The 15,191-nt window shown below is 43.4% G+C and overlaps 2 protein-coding genes across 4 annotated transcripts; one reads left to right on the forward strand and one right to left on the reverse strand.

Moving 5' to 3' along the window:
- The first annotated feature begins 214 nt into the window (after positions 1-214).
- On the forward strand, positions 215-7,107 carry slc10a1 (solute carrier family 10 member 1). The gene is made up of 8 exons (XM_061811723.1): positions 215-561; positions 2,799-3,029; positions 3,111-3,197; positions 4,193-4,305; positions 4,656-4,860; positions 4,950-5,128; positions 5,495-5,694; positions 5,978-7,107. Exons 2-8 carry the CDS (start codon positions 2,874-2,876, stop codon positions 6,064-6,066), a joined length of 1,029 nt encoding a protein of 342 aa, XP_061667707.1. The 5' UTR covers positions 215-561; positions 2,799-2,873; the 3' UTR covers positions 6,067-7,107.
- srsf5b (serine and arginine rich splicing factor 5b) lies at positions 6,697-14,764 on the reverse strand. 3 transcript variants are annotated; one of them, XM_061811720.1, is made up of 8 exons: positions 14,631-14,764; positions 14,257-14,398; positions 13,458-13,528; positions 11,298-11,444; positions 11,140-11,212; positions 9,924-9,997; positions 9,735-9,839; positions 6,697-8,363 (listed from the first exon to the last, which is right to left on the reverse strand). In XM_061811720.1, the coding sequence occupies exons 2-8, from the start codon at positions 14,380-14,382 to the stop codon at positions 7,826-7,828; spliced, it is 1,134 nt and encodes a 377-aa protein (XP_061667704.1). In that variant the 5' UTR covers positions 14,383-14,398; positions 14,631-14,764; the 3' UTR covers positions 6,697-7,825. The 3 variants fall into 3 exon arrangements, with proteins under 3 accessions (XP_061667704.1, XP_061667706.1, XP_061667705.1); XM_061811722.1 differs by lacking the exons at positions 6,697-8,363; positions 9,735-9,839 and having other exon boundaries at positions 9,986-10,896; XM_061811721.1 differs by lacking the exons at positions 6,697-8,363; positions 9,735-9,839 and having other exon boundaries at positions 9,986-10,900.
- Between the last annotated feature and the right edge of the window lie 427 nt (positions 14,765-15,191).

Here is a 15,191-nt window from a genome sequence, read left to right on the forward strand (position 1 = left end):
CGTGTGATAAACAATGTTTTCAAGTAAAAAAACAAACAAGCAAACAAAAAAAGTTATTCCTAGTTCCGCTGTGTTTCCAGTGTTTCACGCAACTCTCTGAAGCACTAACGTGCTTGGATCCTAGTTGTTTTGATTTTGATCAAAGAATATTTTTTCTAACCATATTTCATATTTCAGTCGTTATATCAGTTGTTATCCCCAATACTTAATTTTCTCTGGGCCAATAAAAGTGGAACTGGAGAACTCTAATACCTTGTAAAATGTCGATGAAGCGCTTTGGTCACTTGACGTCAGTGAAAACTAGAATTGATCAGCATCGCGGGATTGGAGTTTCGAACTTGTGGGACCTGAACTGTGAGCCTTACGTATGAAACACTGCTGCACTATCTCGTATCCGTTCAGATACGCCCACGGCAAAACATGCACTAGATGTCACCTGCGCACAACCACAAAGGGAACTTGGCATCCGTGCCACACTTCAAAGCCCCTGCAGGAGCCACGCGAGAAAAATTTAGTCTTGGGGAGAATAGAACGAGAGAAGAGGCGCAAGTGTGTTGACGGGTAAGACACTTGTATTCTTCTACTCTTCAGGTTTTTTACTTGTTAAGTGAAGGATGTCTTCATTTCACTCCCAACAAAATATTTGCAAAGTAACAAAACTGCGCGCAATAAATATTAGGTGAAAGGGCCGCCGCACTATATACTGTGTACTATGAACTGGTGGACAGTGATTACGAAGCTGATAGAAAGTACTGCTTATCAATACAGTTGTGAGCTTTCTACCCACTGCAGGATAAAAAATAAAAAAAAGCTCGTTTTATCTTTGAAAGTACTCGAAGATACTTAGTCAACATGAATCAATCAGCACGCGTTAGTATTAATGGGAATACTTGCTTGGTCATTATTCAATATGACAAAACCCCAAACAACCGAACAGTCGGCGCTCACAACCAGTTACTGTATATGCAGTTTTTTTTTTTTTTTTTGTAAGAGTCCTGTAAATATTTAGTGTTGGCATGTCATCAACAGACAGACAAATTTTGATTTTGTAAATCAGTGAGCACACGTTAGTAATAATGGGAATACTTGCTTGGTTATTATTCAATATGACAAAACCCCAAACAACCGAACAGTCGGCGCTCACAACCAAAATTCTGTGTAAAATAAAAACAATAATGCTAAATAATTAAATTATTATTATTAAATATATTTCACTAAATAATAAATAATATAAATAATAACAATACAATATGATAATAATAATATATAAATAATAATTACTAAATGATTAAATATAACCCATAAATACAGGAGGACACGGTACTGTATTTTGATGACTATAAGGCGCACTTAAAAGTCTACCGACACGTAAAGCAGGATTTTTAGTATGCTTTAATAAAAAAAAAAAAAAAAACTTACATGGAATGGACCCATCTGTTTTTTTCACCACACGTCAGGATGTTGTGGTATATGGATTTTATCATCTGCCGCCATGAAAATTCTCTCGAAGGATTTGTGTTGGAGAAGAAGCAGGAAGTGACGTTTTTTTACAGTAGCGGGGTCCACAGTGTTTATATTGGTTTATACCTATTGTACCGGCGAAAAATTACTCGTTTTTTTCATCGTGTTAGCCAAAATGCCGGCTCGTTGTATTGCTGGATATTGCTGGAACGCTCTTGAGGATGGATTTACTCTTCACACTCTTCCAAAACAACCAGTTTGTCGTGAAATATGGATTGCACAGGTGCAAAGGATGAGAGCTTTGTGGGTTCCAAGTGACAGGTAGGTGTGTATACAGCTACTAAAAAAATAATAGTTGGGGGGGACTAATTTGTGTCGCAGTTTATAGCATATGTTACGTGTGAATTTAGAATAAATCCCCTTGGTCAAACCGGCAACATGTAACCAAGCACTTGTATTGCGTTTAAGACAATTTAATCACACACACACAATACAATACAACACAAAACAATAAAATAGAAGTACAAAGACCGTTTAGTAGCATGTAACACAAGTCAACTAGCTAACTAGACGTATAGTCACCAAACTCAAACAACTTCTCAGAGATCAGCAATCATAAACTGCTCTGTTTACGTCCGATGACATAATCCTCTCAGAATGTAACAAAAGATCCGCGTCATAATAACGTCATAAACTACGTAAGTCAGGGGTGCTAAATAGTTGGATGTGCGCAGTCGTGGCGTTGTTGTTGCTCGACGGCAGCCGTGGCGTTGTCCCCGATGCGGAGGTGGATCAGGCAGGGAGGTGGTTTGGCCGCGCGTGGGTAGGAGAAAGGTGCCCCTCCCCCCTTCAACAGTCATTGGTGTCTGGGCACCCCTGAAGTAGTTACTTCGCCCGGCATGGGTCCTCCTCAGTACGCTACATACACAAGACTTGCAAAAGAGTTAGGAAATCGAACAATTATAGGCCTGTCATTTTGAAGATTTCATCGGATTCCTCATTTGTCTGTCGGGGAGTCTGTTGTTAGTTAGAAGTGATCCGCATATTATCTAAATATGGCTCGAAACGATTGGGTAATATTACCCCGGTCACTTCACTGGATTGTGAGATGTTCTCTTCTTCGAAAAGAGATTCCGTGTCAGACGGGGCGACGGAAAAATCCGAAAATCTCTCTCGCTCGTCTCCCATCGTGGGTGGCACAGCGTCTTCTCAATGGCGACTGTCCCAGTGTGACATCTGCTGATGACGTTGCTGGCAATATGGCTGCCACCGGGATGTCGAGTGAGACTTCCGCAACTTTGTGCGTGAATGACACTCATTTTTTTTTCTCCGTATAGATATCGAAGTGGATATCGCAGGACTGGATCCTGAATCGCACACCGTGGCATCCCGACCCCGAGCGGAAGGAAAGCATGCTGACCTCAAACGTGACCCCAAACAGCAGCGCTGTCGTTTTTAAACCCTTTTTGTCGCCCGCGGTGGACAAAACTATCAATGTGCTCATGGTACTGGTTCTGTTCATCACCATGATCTCACTGGGGTGCACCATGGAGGTGTCCAAGATCAAGGTGACTTCTGTTCCTCGCTCCGGGTTGGATCAACTCGTGACGGTTGCAAAATGAGGCGCTGTGTCGGTCTTCTACTTGCAGGAACACATCGTGAAACCGAAGGGGGTTCTGATCGCAGTCGTGGCCCAGTATTGTGTCATGCCGCTCGCAGCTTTTTGCTTGGCCAAGGTTGGTTCCGCGTTCACACATTCTGTTCTGTACCGTTCCCGTTACACTGATTAGATAACGAAATGAGCCGAAGGAGGTGTTGTTTTCCCGCAAGACGCCGACTGCAGTTTTTAGTATCATACCTGTACATATTGGTACTGTACAGTCTATCGAGGACAACACTACATTCATATAAAAAGTTGGCAATACTGTACCTTATAAAGGTACACATTTAAAAGTACAAAGTACTATCTAAAAAAACATCGAGTCCCCAAGTAACGTCATAACTCCTCAGGTTAAAATACAGTAAACTAGAAGGCTTACAGTAAATGTTCATCAAAAATGTCAAAAAGTGTGTTTTAACATCAACGCGACTGAAAACCCCCGTTCTCCAGCCGTCACCTTATCGTGGTGGATGGGATTCGGGAGGAGCAATGTGGTTTTCATCCAGGCCGTGGAACAGTGGACCAGCTCTGCACCCTCGGCAGGATTCTCGAGCGTGCATGGGAGTTCGCCCAACCGGTCTACATGTGTTTTCTGGACTTGGAGAAGACGAGCTGTTCGGTCCCTGTCCTACCCTTGTCAGAGTTTGGTCGGCATTACCGGCAATAAGTCGGACTCTTTTCTGGTGAGAGTTGGAGTCAACCAAAGTTGCCCGATTTTGTTCAGAACTGTTATGGACAGAGTATCGAGACGCAGCCGAGGCGTAGAGAGTGTCCGGTTTGGTGGCCTCAGCATTGTATCTCTGCTCTTTGCGGATGATGTCGTTCTGTTGGCTTCATCAAGCCGTAATCTCCAACTCTCACTGGAGCGCTTCGCAGCATTGAGGGGAGCCAGATGAGGTGGCTGGGGCATCTGATTCGGATGCCTCCCCGGTGAGGTGTTCCGGGCATGTCCCACCGGAAAGAGACCCCGGACATGAAATGAAGTGATGCTTTCCTGTCGTCCACTTTGAGAGTGACAACCGTATAACGCTGATCTTGCTTGTACTGCATTGATATGAATTTTGCTCCCAGGGCTTCCATCTGGCCGACATGGCGGCTGTGGTGGTCCTGATCTGCGGGTGCTGCCCAGGGGGGACCCTCTCCAACATCTTGGCCTTGGCTATAAACGGGGACATGAACCTCAGGTATCGCACACCCGCACGCAGGAGTTGATTATCGCGTATTTCACCGTACTGTACAGTTCAATAACCTCACGAGCACACACTCTCGCTACCCGTCGCCGTAAGAGTTGACTGACCTGCTCGATCATAAAACGACGATACTGTAATATTTATCACGGCGCAGCCGTTCACCCCGATAAGGGCCGGCGTCTTTATCAAGATGTGTTGTGCGGCTGGCGTGTTGTTTTGTCGGAACTTTCAAGCAAGGTGATACATAAAGTAAGACATTTTTACAGATAATCGCCTGCAAGTCATATTGTTTTATTCGGAACGTTTTATCGATTGATTTCAAGTCGACGTGTTCGCGTCCACAGTATCGTGATGACGTCCTGTTCGACGCTGCTGGCTTTGGGCATGATGCCCCTGCTGCTCTACCTGTACTGCCAGGGCTTTGGCGACCTGCCGAACGCCGTGCCTTACGTCGACATCACCGTGTCGCTCGCCATGATCCTCGTGCCCTGCGGCGTCGGGATATTCATCAACCACTACAGGCCGCGCTACTCCAAGATGATCACCAAGGTGGTTCAAAATGGGGGGCGGGTTCCGTAAGCCGTAACAGGTACAGTGTGTTCTCCTGTTTAGTAGGAAATAAACCCGTCTGCACTCAGGTCGGTCTGACCGTCATGTCGATTTCCTCCGTGGCGATCGCTGTCGTGGCCGCCGTGGCGATCCGCGGCGCTGTGCTGGCAGTGATGTCGCCTCCCCTCCTTGCCACTGGTGCCGTCATGCCCTTTGTTGGCTTCGCCTTCGGCTACGTCATCTCGGCCGTCTTCGGACTCAGCCAAGCGTAAGTCAGATGGAGACCAATGGGTGGGGCCTTCGTCAAGGTGGAGGGAATTAGGAAAGAAACACGTCAGTCCCAGCAAAATATGTTCAAAATGGAAAATAAAAAGAAAACTGCAGCTTTCACCGTACAAGCTCAAAGCCAAGAAAGTAAAAACAAATGTCACTTTTGTCCTAAATGTTCTTCCATTTAGAATGTAATGTTTTACTTCTCTTAGCCACTTCTCTAGTGGGGTGTGCACACTTATGCAACCCCATTATCTTGAGTTTTAATTTTGACTTCTCTTCCCAAAATTGTTGTTTTTAAGTCATGCAGGTCAAAGGTCGATTGGTTTTTATAACCACTCTCATGTTTCCGTGACTGAATCAGGGAGCGGAGGACTGTCGCTATGGAAACGGGCTGCCAGAACATTCAGTTGTGCTCCACCATCCTGAAGCTGGCCTTTCCACCGGATGTGATCGGCCCGCTGTTCCTCTTCCCGATGGTCTACATAACCTTCCAGTTGCTGGAGGCCACGGCGCTGATTGTGACCTACAGGTGCCACCGGAGGCTCACCAGAAATCAGAAAGGTAAAAAAAGCTCATTCGGTGCATGACAAGCAGATTCTTCACACTTTTTAACATCATTTTTTTTAAACCATGAATCCAGTAAGGATTATTAGTCATGGAGCAATTACATAATCCTTAGTAGTTTTTCAGGCTATTTTCTGGAGAAAAATGGATTCAAAAGTTTCAATGCAGTGACACAACTTCACCTCTACCTTTTTCCTGTTATTTCCATTGTATTTCAGGTAGTCATCTTTTGCATTGTGCATAAACTGATAATTTCCTCCATCTGCTATGTGATCAACAGATGTGTACCAGCCTGCCACGACTGATGACAGACTCAAAGTACTTTCCGAAGGGACTGTAGGACCCGTCGCCCGCAATATTCCTCTATAACAAACTTCTGTATGGACTGGAAATCAAATCTTTTCAAGCCCGCGGGACTTAGGTTGTATTTGAAGCAATGTTTTAATTCTGCGGAGTTTACACTTTTGCAGTAATTTTCCATTACCGTAATTCCCGGCCTACAAAGCGCACCTGGTGACAAGCCTCACCGAGTACATTTGTAAAGGAAATACCATTTGGTACATACATACACCGCAGCTGTGTAAATGTTGCAAGTGCCCACATTGAAACACGAGATATTTATGAAGAAAGACGGTACACAGAAAGAGTTTAACGCTAAGCGCTAGCAGGGCTGGTAAAAGTCACTACCTCGGTACATATATTCCACCGGTCTCATTCTTACCTTTTCCGCTTGAGTGCCCCCTTGTGGCCGTTCGAGAAAATGCACAAATTAGTCACATCACCGCATAAACCACAGGGTCGAAACCGTGTGAAAAAAGATCGTCGGCTGGAAATTAGGGTACATACTGAAATGACTTCAGTGCAGGCAGTGCATTCCATTTACCCTCAGGGACTGATAATGTGGTTGTGAACATTCACTTGGTACTATAATGCCCCATGATTGACTCCCACAGTAAAATAAGTGGATGGACATTCAGAAAGTAACAAAGGGAGTGTGTGTAACATTCTTAAAACCACTTTAATAGGAATGCCCCAAATACATCTGACCAACAAAAACCTCTATGTACAAAAGCCTGTATTGTTCCAAACCACATTAACATCACTCACAGTGTCAAATTAGATACTACATACACACGCAAACAAAAAAAAAATCACCTACATAATTAAAGAAAAAAATTGCATTAAGAAATGACAATCTAAGCGACCTACTGCGCTGTAGATTTTTTTCATATCTACCTCACAGGTTTCAAATCATCAAACCAATTTTAATATTAGACAACCCAGTTTTCCAATGACAATTCACTAAGGCACCCAAAAAAAACAACAACCTTTCAAACCCTCAGAAATAAAGTTTTTTTTTTTTTGGGGGGGGGGTGAAGGGAGAGAGAGAGAGAGAGAGAGAGAGAGAGAAATACTTTTCACGACACTATAATTTTTGGGAGTCTAAGGAACAAAGCCCAACGTGAACAGTATTTAGCAAATTTTGTGTCCACGTCATCACAAAATGTTTTGAACATTGATTCATTCTTGTCACAATGAGAAATTATGACGTTGGAACTTACCCCTAGAGAACCCAAGACATCCAAATCCTCTTTTAAAATGTTATGTACTAACTAAATAAATCAATAAAAATTAAAGGAACACAAAAGCATTACATTTGGAAAAACGTACTCATTTACTTCCAGTTTAGATATTGGGTCACATGTGACCCAGTAGGCCGTAAACTACCAAAAAACCGAAGAATTTAATGCAGACACAAGTGAGACGTTGGGCTTTAAGGGTAAAAAGAGTAACTGTGGTGCGTTGTGTTTAGGCAGTGGGCCCTTCATTACACTGGGTCATATGTGACCCTCTGGGTTCTCTCGGGTTAACATGGATTTCAAAGGTTGGGAAAAATAAACTCAAGCATCCCCAAAAGCACAGGAAACGAAAAGATGGCAATGATGAAGACATTGTGAAGTGACTCGAGCAACAATTCGGAGGCCTTGCTTGCGTACCAAATACATTGAATCATCACTGGGGGGTGGAAGAGGGGAAACAAAACAGACCTTGGCATCCAAGTTAGATATTTTCCCAAGAAACACAACTGAGCTTTGACAAAAGAATTTTCCTAACACAAGTAGGTGACTTAATGCTGGCTTTCAGCGGAAGGAGACCTGGAGCGGGAGCGAGAGCGAGAACAAGAACGGGAACGAGAGACAGGCTCTTTATCATGAGAAGACAAAGCAGGAGCTGTAGGAGACACGGAGGATTTGTTTGGATCCAGTGATTTGGTGTTAGGGGAGGATGCATTGCCAGAGGGGGATCTAGTGCGGGAGCGACTGCGGGTTTTGGCTGGGCTTCTGGAGCCCGAACGCCGGGGACTGCCAGAACGCCGGGGACTGCCAGAACGCCGGGGACTGCCAGAACGCCGGGGACTGCCAGAACGCCGGGGACTGCCAGAACGCCGGGGACTGCCAGAACGCCGGGGACTGCCCGAACGCCGGGGACTGCCCGAGCGCCGTGGACTGCCCGAGCGCCGTGGACTGCCCGAGCGCTGTGGACTGCCTGAGCGTCGGGGACTGCCCGAGCGCCGGGGACTGCCGGATGAAGAGCGATCACGGGACCGGGAGCGTGAGCCAGAGTGGGAGCGAGATGAACTCCTGGAGCGGGAACGACTTCGCGACCTTCAGAAGGCAACAACAGTGAAGAGTAACTATCGAGGCAGGCAAGCAGGGCAGTCAGCTAGACAGGTCGGTACTGGTTCAAATAGTCTGCTATGTTAACAAGCAATGTGGCTGAAGAAGACAATGAGTGGGGTTCCGTCATCAGTTTTCACGAGTGAAGGACCGTTGGTCATCCAAGATTTCAATTGTTTGTGAGCAGTGTCGCAAACAAAAATGTCATGCCACATCACGTGCACTTTCATGACCAAACGACAGTGGTATCTCGGTTTTCGAACGAAAATTTTGCATTTTTTTTTCGAGATGTCGTCTGATGAGGCTGAAGGCAGGAAGGATGTCTCGAGTGCCGATATTAAAGCTATCTGCGCTAAATGGAACGACATCCATAATTTTGTAGAACTTCATCACCTGAATAAAGCTGGATGTTACAGAGCACTCCAACATTTTAAAGATGTTGTTATGAGCCACTTCAGAAAAGTGCTTAAAAGATCGCAGAAACAAACAGATTTGTTATTTGTGAAAAAGGGGCGAGTCACCCCCACTGAAGACATCTGAAACTGTTGTTCTGCATTGCTTTTTTCTTTTGTTCCATTAACCCTACCTCTCGTTACAAGTTTTTTTCTTTTTACACGTTACCTACTTTTTGTGCAAATAAAAAAAACAATTTGATTCCCCCACCCCTATTATTACTTGTTTAAAGATATCCTGCACTTTTGTTAATTAAAAAAAGGCTGATATGGCAATGCACTCCCAGCCTAGCATTCTCTACTAGGCTAAAGCGTACGTTTTAAGCAAAAAATAAATACATTTCTTAAATGATTTAATTATATAAAATGTTTAAACTATACATGTATTTCTACTCTGGAGTTTATCATCAGGAAAAGCTTAAAAACAATTTTTTAGGCTTGGAACGCATAATTTAACTTTCTATTTATTGTAAGGGCAAAACGGGCTTCGGTTTTTGAAAGTTTTGGTTTTCAACCAGCCTTCTGGATCAGATTGTGTTCGAGAACCGAGGCACCACTGTATATGTTTCCAGGTATAAGCGAGTAGTTGCCAACAGTGGCAAATCTTAGCAATAAAGTGCAGTCACCAACTATTCTTTTCCATGATGTCTCATGTTGTCGGCTTCAACCACAATCCTCTTTATGTGGTGGGCTTTGGACAGTACGTAGGCCAAATAGTCAAAAGGTAGACCACTTAATTTTAAGTTTAATATGTAGCTCTAAAGACAGTAGATGGGTAGGTTTGTCAGTCAATCAACTGGACACTTCACGTGTCAGCCGGTGAATTGCAAGACATCTCTGTTAGATTGTAAGTAGTAACAAAAAGACCACATTTCTTGATGACCTCACTAATAAATGTAAAACTCACCTCTTGGACGCCTCAATGAGCTTGATTTTCCTGCCATTGATCTCCTTTCCAGACAGTTTCTCAAGGGCATTTTTCAGGTCGCTGTAAGAAGCAAACTCAACCACCCTGGAAAGATATTGACGGACATCGTTTGGGTAAATTCACACTAATAGACTTTGTCCCAGAGACAAAGAGATTACAACGACTCACCCTTCATTGAGTTTAGGTCGATGTGCATCTGCAAATGTCACCTCTCCAGCTTGCCTCATGAAATCTTTCAGGTCCTACGCACGTAAAAGGAGGTCAACACGGGGGAGAGACTCGGGACAGTCAATCACAAGATATGAGATAGGACTGATTTGGTCAAAAAGGAGAGATTGTAAATACTGAGGCTTGTGTGAGGGGGCCAAGAACCTCAAACCCTTCAACCAGTTGCCTCTTTAAAAAGAGCCCACTTTTAGCACCGAAACAAAACCTTCCAAAGTTTAGGATCAGCCAATTTGTTGCAGTTTTGAGATTCTTGTGCCACCCTCTTATTAGAACTACAGAGACACGAACACCATCTGCATCAATTACATACACTGCAGTGGTGCCGCTTGGGCAGCTTTAGGCGCAATGAGCCCTGTTTTCTCAGGGCTCCGCACCGGGACCGCCCCTGCCTCGGCACCCCGCCTCAGCAAAGAGAGTGAACAGGGTGGAAGAGAGGAAACTACTACCTGAGAGCGAAACCCTTTGGGGTAACAGCAGATTATATCCACAGGCACCGGGGGATGCATTCACATGCTCGCTCTCTCTCTTTCTCGCGATGTGCGGGAACGCCAGAGTGGGGACGAGAGGGGGGGAGTATCGATTCGATTGAAGCCCCTCAATTTAACCAAGCATCGATCAACGCGGCCATCGCCTCGCACTCTTTCCTCTGCTTTCTCTCTGTCAACTCTGTTTCCTCTCCCTCGCTCTCAGCCACACCGCCTGGCACCCCATGCCTTGGACAGAGGGCGTTGCGAGCGAGCGAAGGGGCCGCCAGCGCTTCCCCCCGAGTGAGGGGGCGAACGCTCACATGACCAGCAGGCTTCAACTAGTAGGAGTAGGACAGAGTGGCTGACACCACAGGCTCAACCCAGACAGAAGGACCCAGAAGGGGCTAACTCCACCATAAGCGAGCTCTTCCACATGACACAACAGTCTGGCTGGCAAATAAAGGGGTGAAGAATTGGTTAAAATTGGAACATAGCAACAAATGACTTGTTTTGTTGTGAAATCAATTCATTTGCACTGATAAACATTATAACCAAACAATAGTTTTACCAAATTTAGGAAAAAATGACACATTTACAGAAATAATTATGGAGACCTAATGATGTTTGTTCTCATAGCATTTCTGGTGTATGTGCTGCGAATGGAAAACTTAAATTTTGGCAATACTGACCTGCCAGCTGACACGGGAGGACAAGTTCTCCACAATCAGGCGGTTCTCGGTGCGCATCGGAGGTGGGTTTCGACTGAAAGGTGGCAAAAAAAAAACCCAAACATTCAAGTAGATTGCTGCAAATAAGATTCTAAGTTCAGGGTGAAGTGTAAAAATACCTCCGATTGTTCTGAGCGCCTCGACCATAACGATCAGGGAAGTGGCCGCCTCCTCCTCCACCGGCGCCACCACCACCTCCTCCTCTTCCTCCTCCTCCTCCTCCTCTGCCAGCACGCAGACGTCCACGAGCATGCTCGATGGTCACCCTGACATCACAGACAAAAACAATGATGGAATGTTGTGTGGAGGTGGTTGATTTTGGTTCACTAATTCAGTGATTTCCAACCTTTATAGAGCCAAGGCACATATTTCAAAATTTAAAAATCCTACGGTACATCAAAATGTAAATGTCACCAAAAATGGATAGATTAATTACTGTATGTACTTCCTGCCATCTAATAGAAGAGGATTTTTTTTTGTTCTGTCTGTCATTGTGCCTCACTGGCATAAGTAGATGAATAAAGATCTATTATTTCTTGGAAATATGTTTTTTTTTTTAGCAATTACATAAAATTGGATAACCTCCCACGGCACACTGTTTGGGAATCACTGCACTAATTCGCCACATGAGAAGAGAGGCTATAAAGTGTTCCCCCTTTTTATCTCAGTTCATTGCTTGTGGACCCACTGTATCATACATTTTTAGGGGAGCATTTTTATGGCTTTGCATACATGTCAAACCCCAGGTCGACACATCCGGCCTGCAGTAATTCAAAGCAATCACTGGGTCCCCCTTCAGTGCAATACAGGCCAATGTTTTGCCATTTTAATTTTCATTATTCCCAGAGAGGAGAGAAAATGTACCGTAATTCCCGGCCTACAGAGTATACCTGGTTACAAGCCTCACCGAGTACATTTGTAAAGGATATACCATTTGGGACATACATACAGTGCAGCTGTGTAAAATCCGCAAGTGCCCATATTGAAACACGAGATAGTTACGAAGAAAGACAGTACACAGAAAGAGGTGCTAACGCTAGCGCCGAGCTACTGCTAGCGCTAACGCTAACAGGGCTGGTTAAACTAAAACTTACCAGTAAATATCACTGAGACATGCTAGTAACACAGCAGCAACAAGCTAATACGGTCCTAACGCCGCGCTAAAAGGGCCGGTAAAAGTCACTTCCTCGGCACACATATTCCACCGGTCTCATTCTTACTTTTCCTATCGAGTGCCCCCTTGTGGCCATTAGCAAAAAAAAAAAAAAAAAAAAAAAAAAAAAAAAAAAAGCACAAATTAGCCACATCACAGCATAAACCGCAGGGTTGAAAGCGTGTGAAAAAAATTGTGGCTTATAGGCCAGAAATTACAATATATAATTGTGAGTATTGTATGTTATTTGTATGTATTGCTGCATGTGTTAGGATAGCTGATATTTGAAAGTTTATAATTACCATTACATCTTAATTTCAGTTAGCCTACCTATGGCATTTGACATTGTTTACACGAGGCTAGCTCACTTTTGTTAGATGAACTTATATCATCAGCTTGAATATTTTATTTGAATATTAAATAATTAATAGATGTTTAATTCTCTGTTGTTTAATGTGTCAATTGTAAATTAAACTTCAACTGGGAGTGACAAATAGCTTGAAGCGTGCATGAGTTGCCTCTTATTTTGGAAAACTGGGCAAGAAAATGAAAACAGGGCTAAGTCAGATTTGATGGTGACTTGAAATGGCATTTGAGTCACAATTTTTACATTTATTATTCATATCCCAATAAATCAGACAACCATAATAATGACTTTCTTCTTACAAAAGCATCAACAGTCCATTTAAAAAAAATACAAATTCATGATTTTGAACCTTTTTTTAAGGCCAATCCTATTTGCAATGCCAAATGTAGCACCATTAAGGTCTATGCATTAAGATTAAAAAAAAAATCCCATAACATGAAGCGTAAAAATTCAATAGTCATAAGATACACAAATAAAAACATTGAATGAGGGTTCAGAGTGCGCGTCTGAGCCCTTGAAAACTGTCACTAAAGAATAATTTGAAGCCGTTTTAAGGAATACTTTTGATGGGGGTTCACCATATGCAGAAATCTTCAAATTGAAACTCGTAAATTTTTTTATACAACTTTATTTTTTGGGGGTTTGTTTTTTAAAACATCAGGCAGATCATCTACATTCCAAGAGGTGGCGGTTTCCCACCCCTGCACAAGATGTTGCATATTAGTTTGCTATCATTGACAGCAAAGGAGATCTGCTCACCTTTCATTACAAAGTTCTTTGCCATCGAGTTCATACACAGCATCTTCAGCATCTCTGGCATCCTCAAACTCCTACAACAAAAAAGCACATTGCATTCTGATTAAAGCTGTTCTACTGTCTTTGTTGTAATGCTGAATAAGAGTGAGAGGGTGAATTAAATGAATAAACTAATATACTTGTTTTAGGATTAGAAAACTATCCATCTATTGTTATGTTCTTATCGTTATCAATGTGTTATTTATGACGAGGCAATTAAACATTAATATGGTTTCAAAGTAATAATGCTCTTTGTAGGAAACCGTAATGACCTCGTGATCCAAGACAAAAATTTGTTTGATGCATAACCTTGCACGCTCGCACGCTACTGAGGTATGACACAGTGATTCCTTCCTCCAGGAACAATTCCTGCAGAACAGGGTGTCAACGCACTCAGTTGTCTGAGGTGCACCCTGAGGGCGACTTATCGGTCTCTTTGTGGATTTGTATTCCTGTTCAATTTTAATGATCTGGAGAAATTTCTCTGGGCTGCGACGCAAGGGGACGTTGCAGGGAACTGAAATGCAGCTACGTTCAAATGTTGCTAGCTATTTGAAAACTGCTTAATAACATTGTGTATTTCAAGTAAAATATCTGATTCTGCACTTACGTATTCACCCTATTATTAGTTTTAGTCAAGTATCTGTACGTCTACCTACGTACTGAGAGCTGTTACCTATAAGAACTCTTAAGTTACCAACACCTAAAAGTAGTTCATTAATCCACATTTTATGAACATATCCGATTCTTGTACACCACTCACCACAAAGCCAAAGCCTCTCTTCAGGTCGATGTCCCGGATACGTCCGTATCCTTTGAAAAATCTCTCCACATCCTTCTCCCTGGCCGAAGGGTTTAGTCGGCCGATGAATATACGAGCTCCACTCATCTTGAAGGCAGTTACCCTATCGATAAGCAAACGAATATAACTAGAAGTTAATATGTGGTCTTTGTTCTCAGTTGTCATTTTCAAGCTGCTATCGTTTAGCACCCTCGCTAGCGCGGCCTAACTTAGTATGTTATAATAAAACACACACAAAAACGGTGATAGCGAGTAACATGTGTGAGAAACGATGAAAAGCATTTCAATAATAAACCACATATTCTTACGAAAAATAGGGTTTAACTAGGAATTACCTTAACCGAGTGTTTGGAGGACTGTCGAACTCCTAGGAGAGACAACAAACACTGAAGACTACACGAAATGGCAGCGTCCCACGTGACATTGCAGAAACCGGAAAAGACCGGAAAAAGACGAAGTCCCGAGACGGGATGTATTATTTATTGTATTATTTCCCCCACATTTTGGTGCGGGCAGTGTTTGGTCGATTCTCGCTCAGTGTTAGTGTCGATATGTGCCCTGTGATTGACTGGTGACCAATTCGGGCTGTCTGCCTTTCACCCAGTGTTACTGGAATGGGGTTCGGCACGCCTGCGACTCTTGTGAGGATAACCGGCTTGGAAAATGGACGTGGACCATGGAGTCGTTTCATCTATAAACCACCAGGTGTCCTCCCCATACAAAATTTGATGCAAACAGGAAGCAACGACAGTATTCAAAGCCATTTTTAAACATAGTCAGTTTTATCTTTGGACCTTAATCCCGGTACTGGATTATAGTACATAGTTGAGCGCCTGTTATTGTAAAAATAACAATGATTCATACTGAGCGAACGAATCATTTATCGCAACAGGAGC

The sequence above is a fragment of the Syngnathoides biaculeatus genome, chromosome 23, assembly GCF_019802595.1.
Source record: "Syngnathoides biaculeatus isolate LvHL_M chromosome 23, ASM1980259v1, whole genome shotgun sequence".
In the NCBI taxonomy this organism is placed as follows: Eukaryota; Metazoa; Chordata; class Actinopteri; order Syngnathiformes; family Syngnathidae; genus Syngnathoides; species Syngnathoides biaculeatus.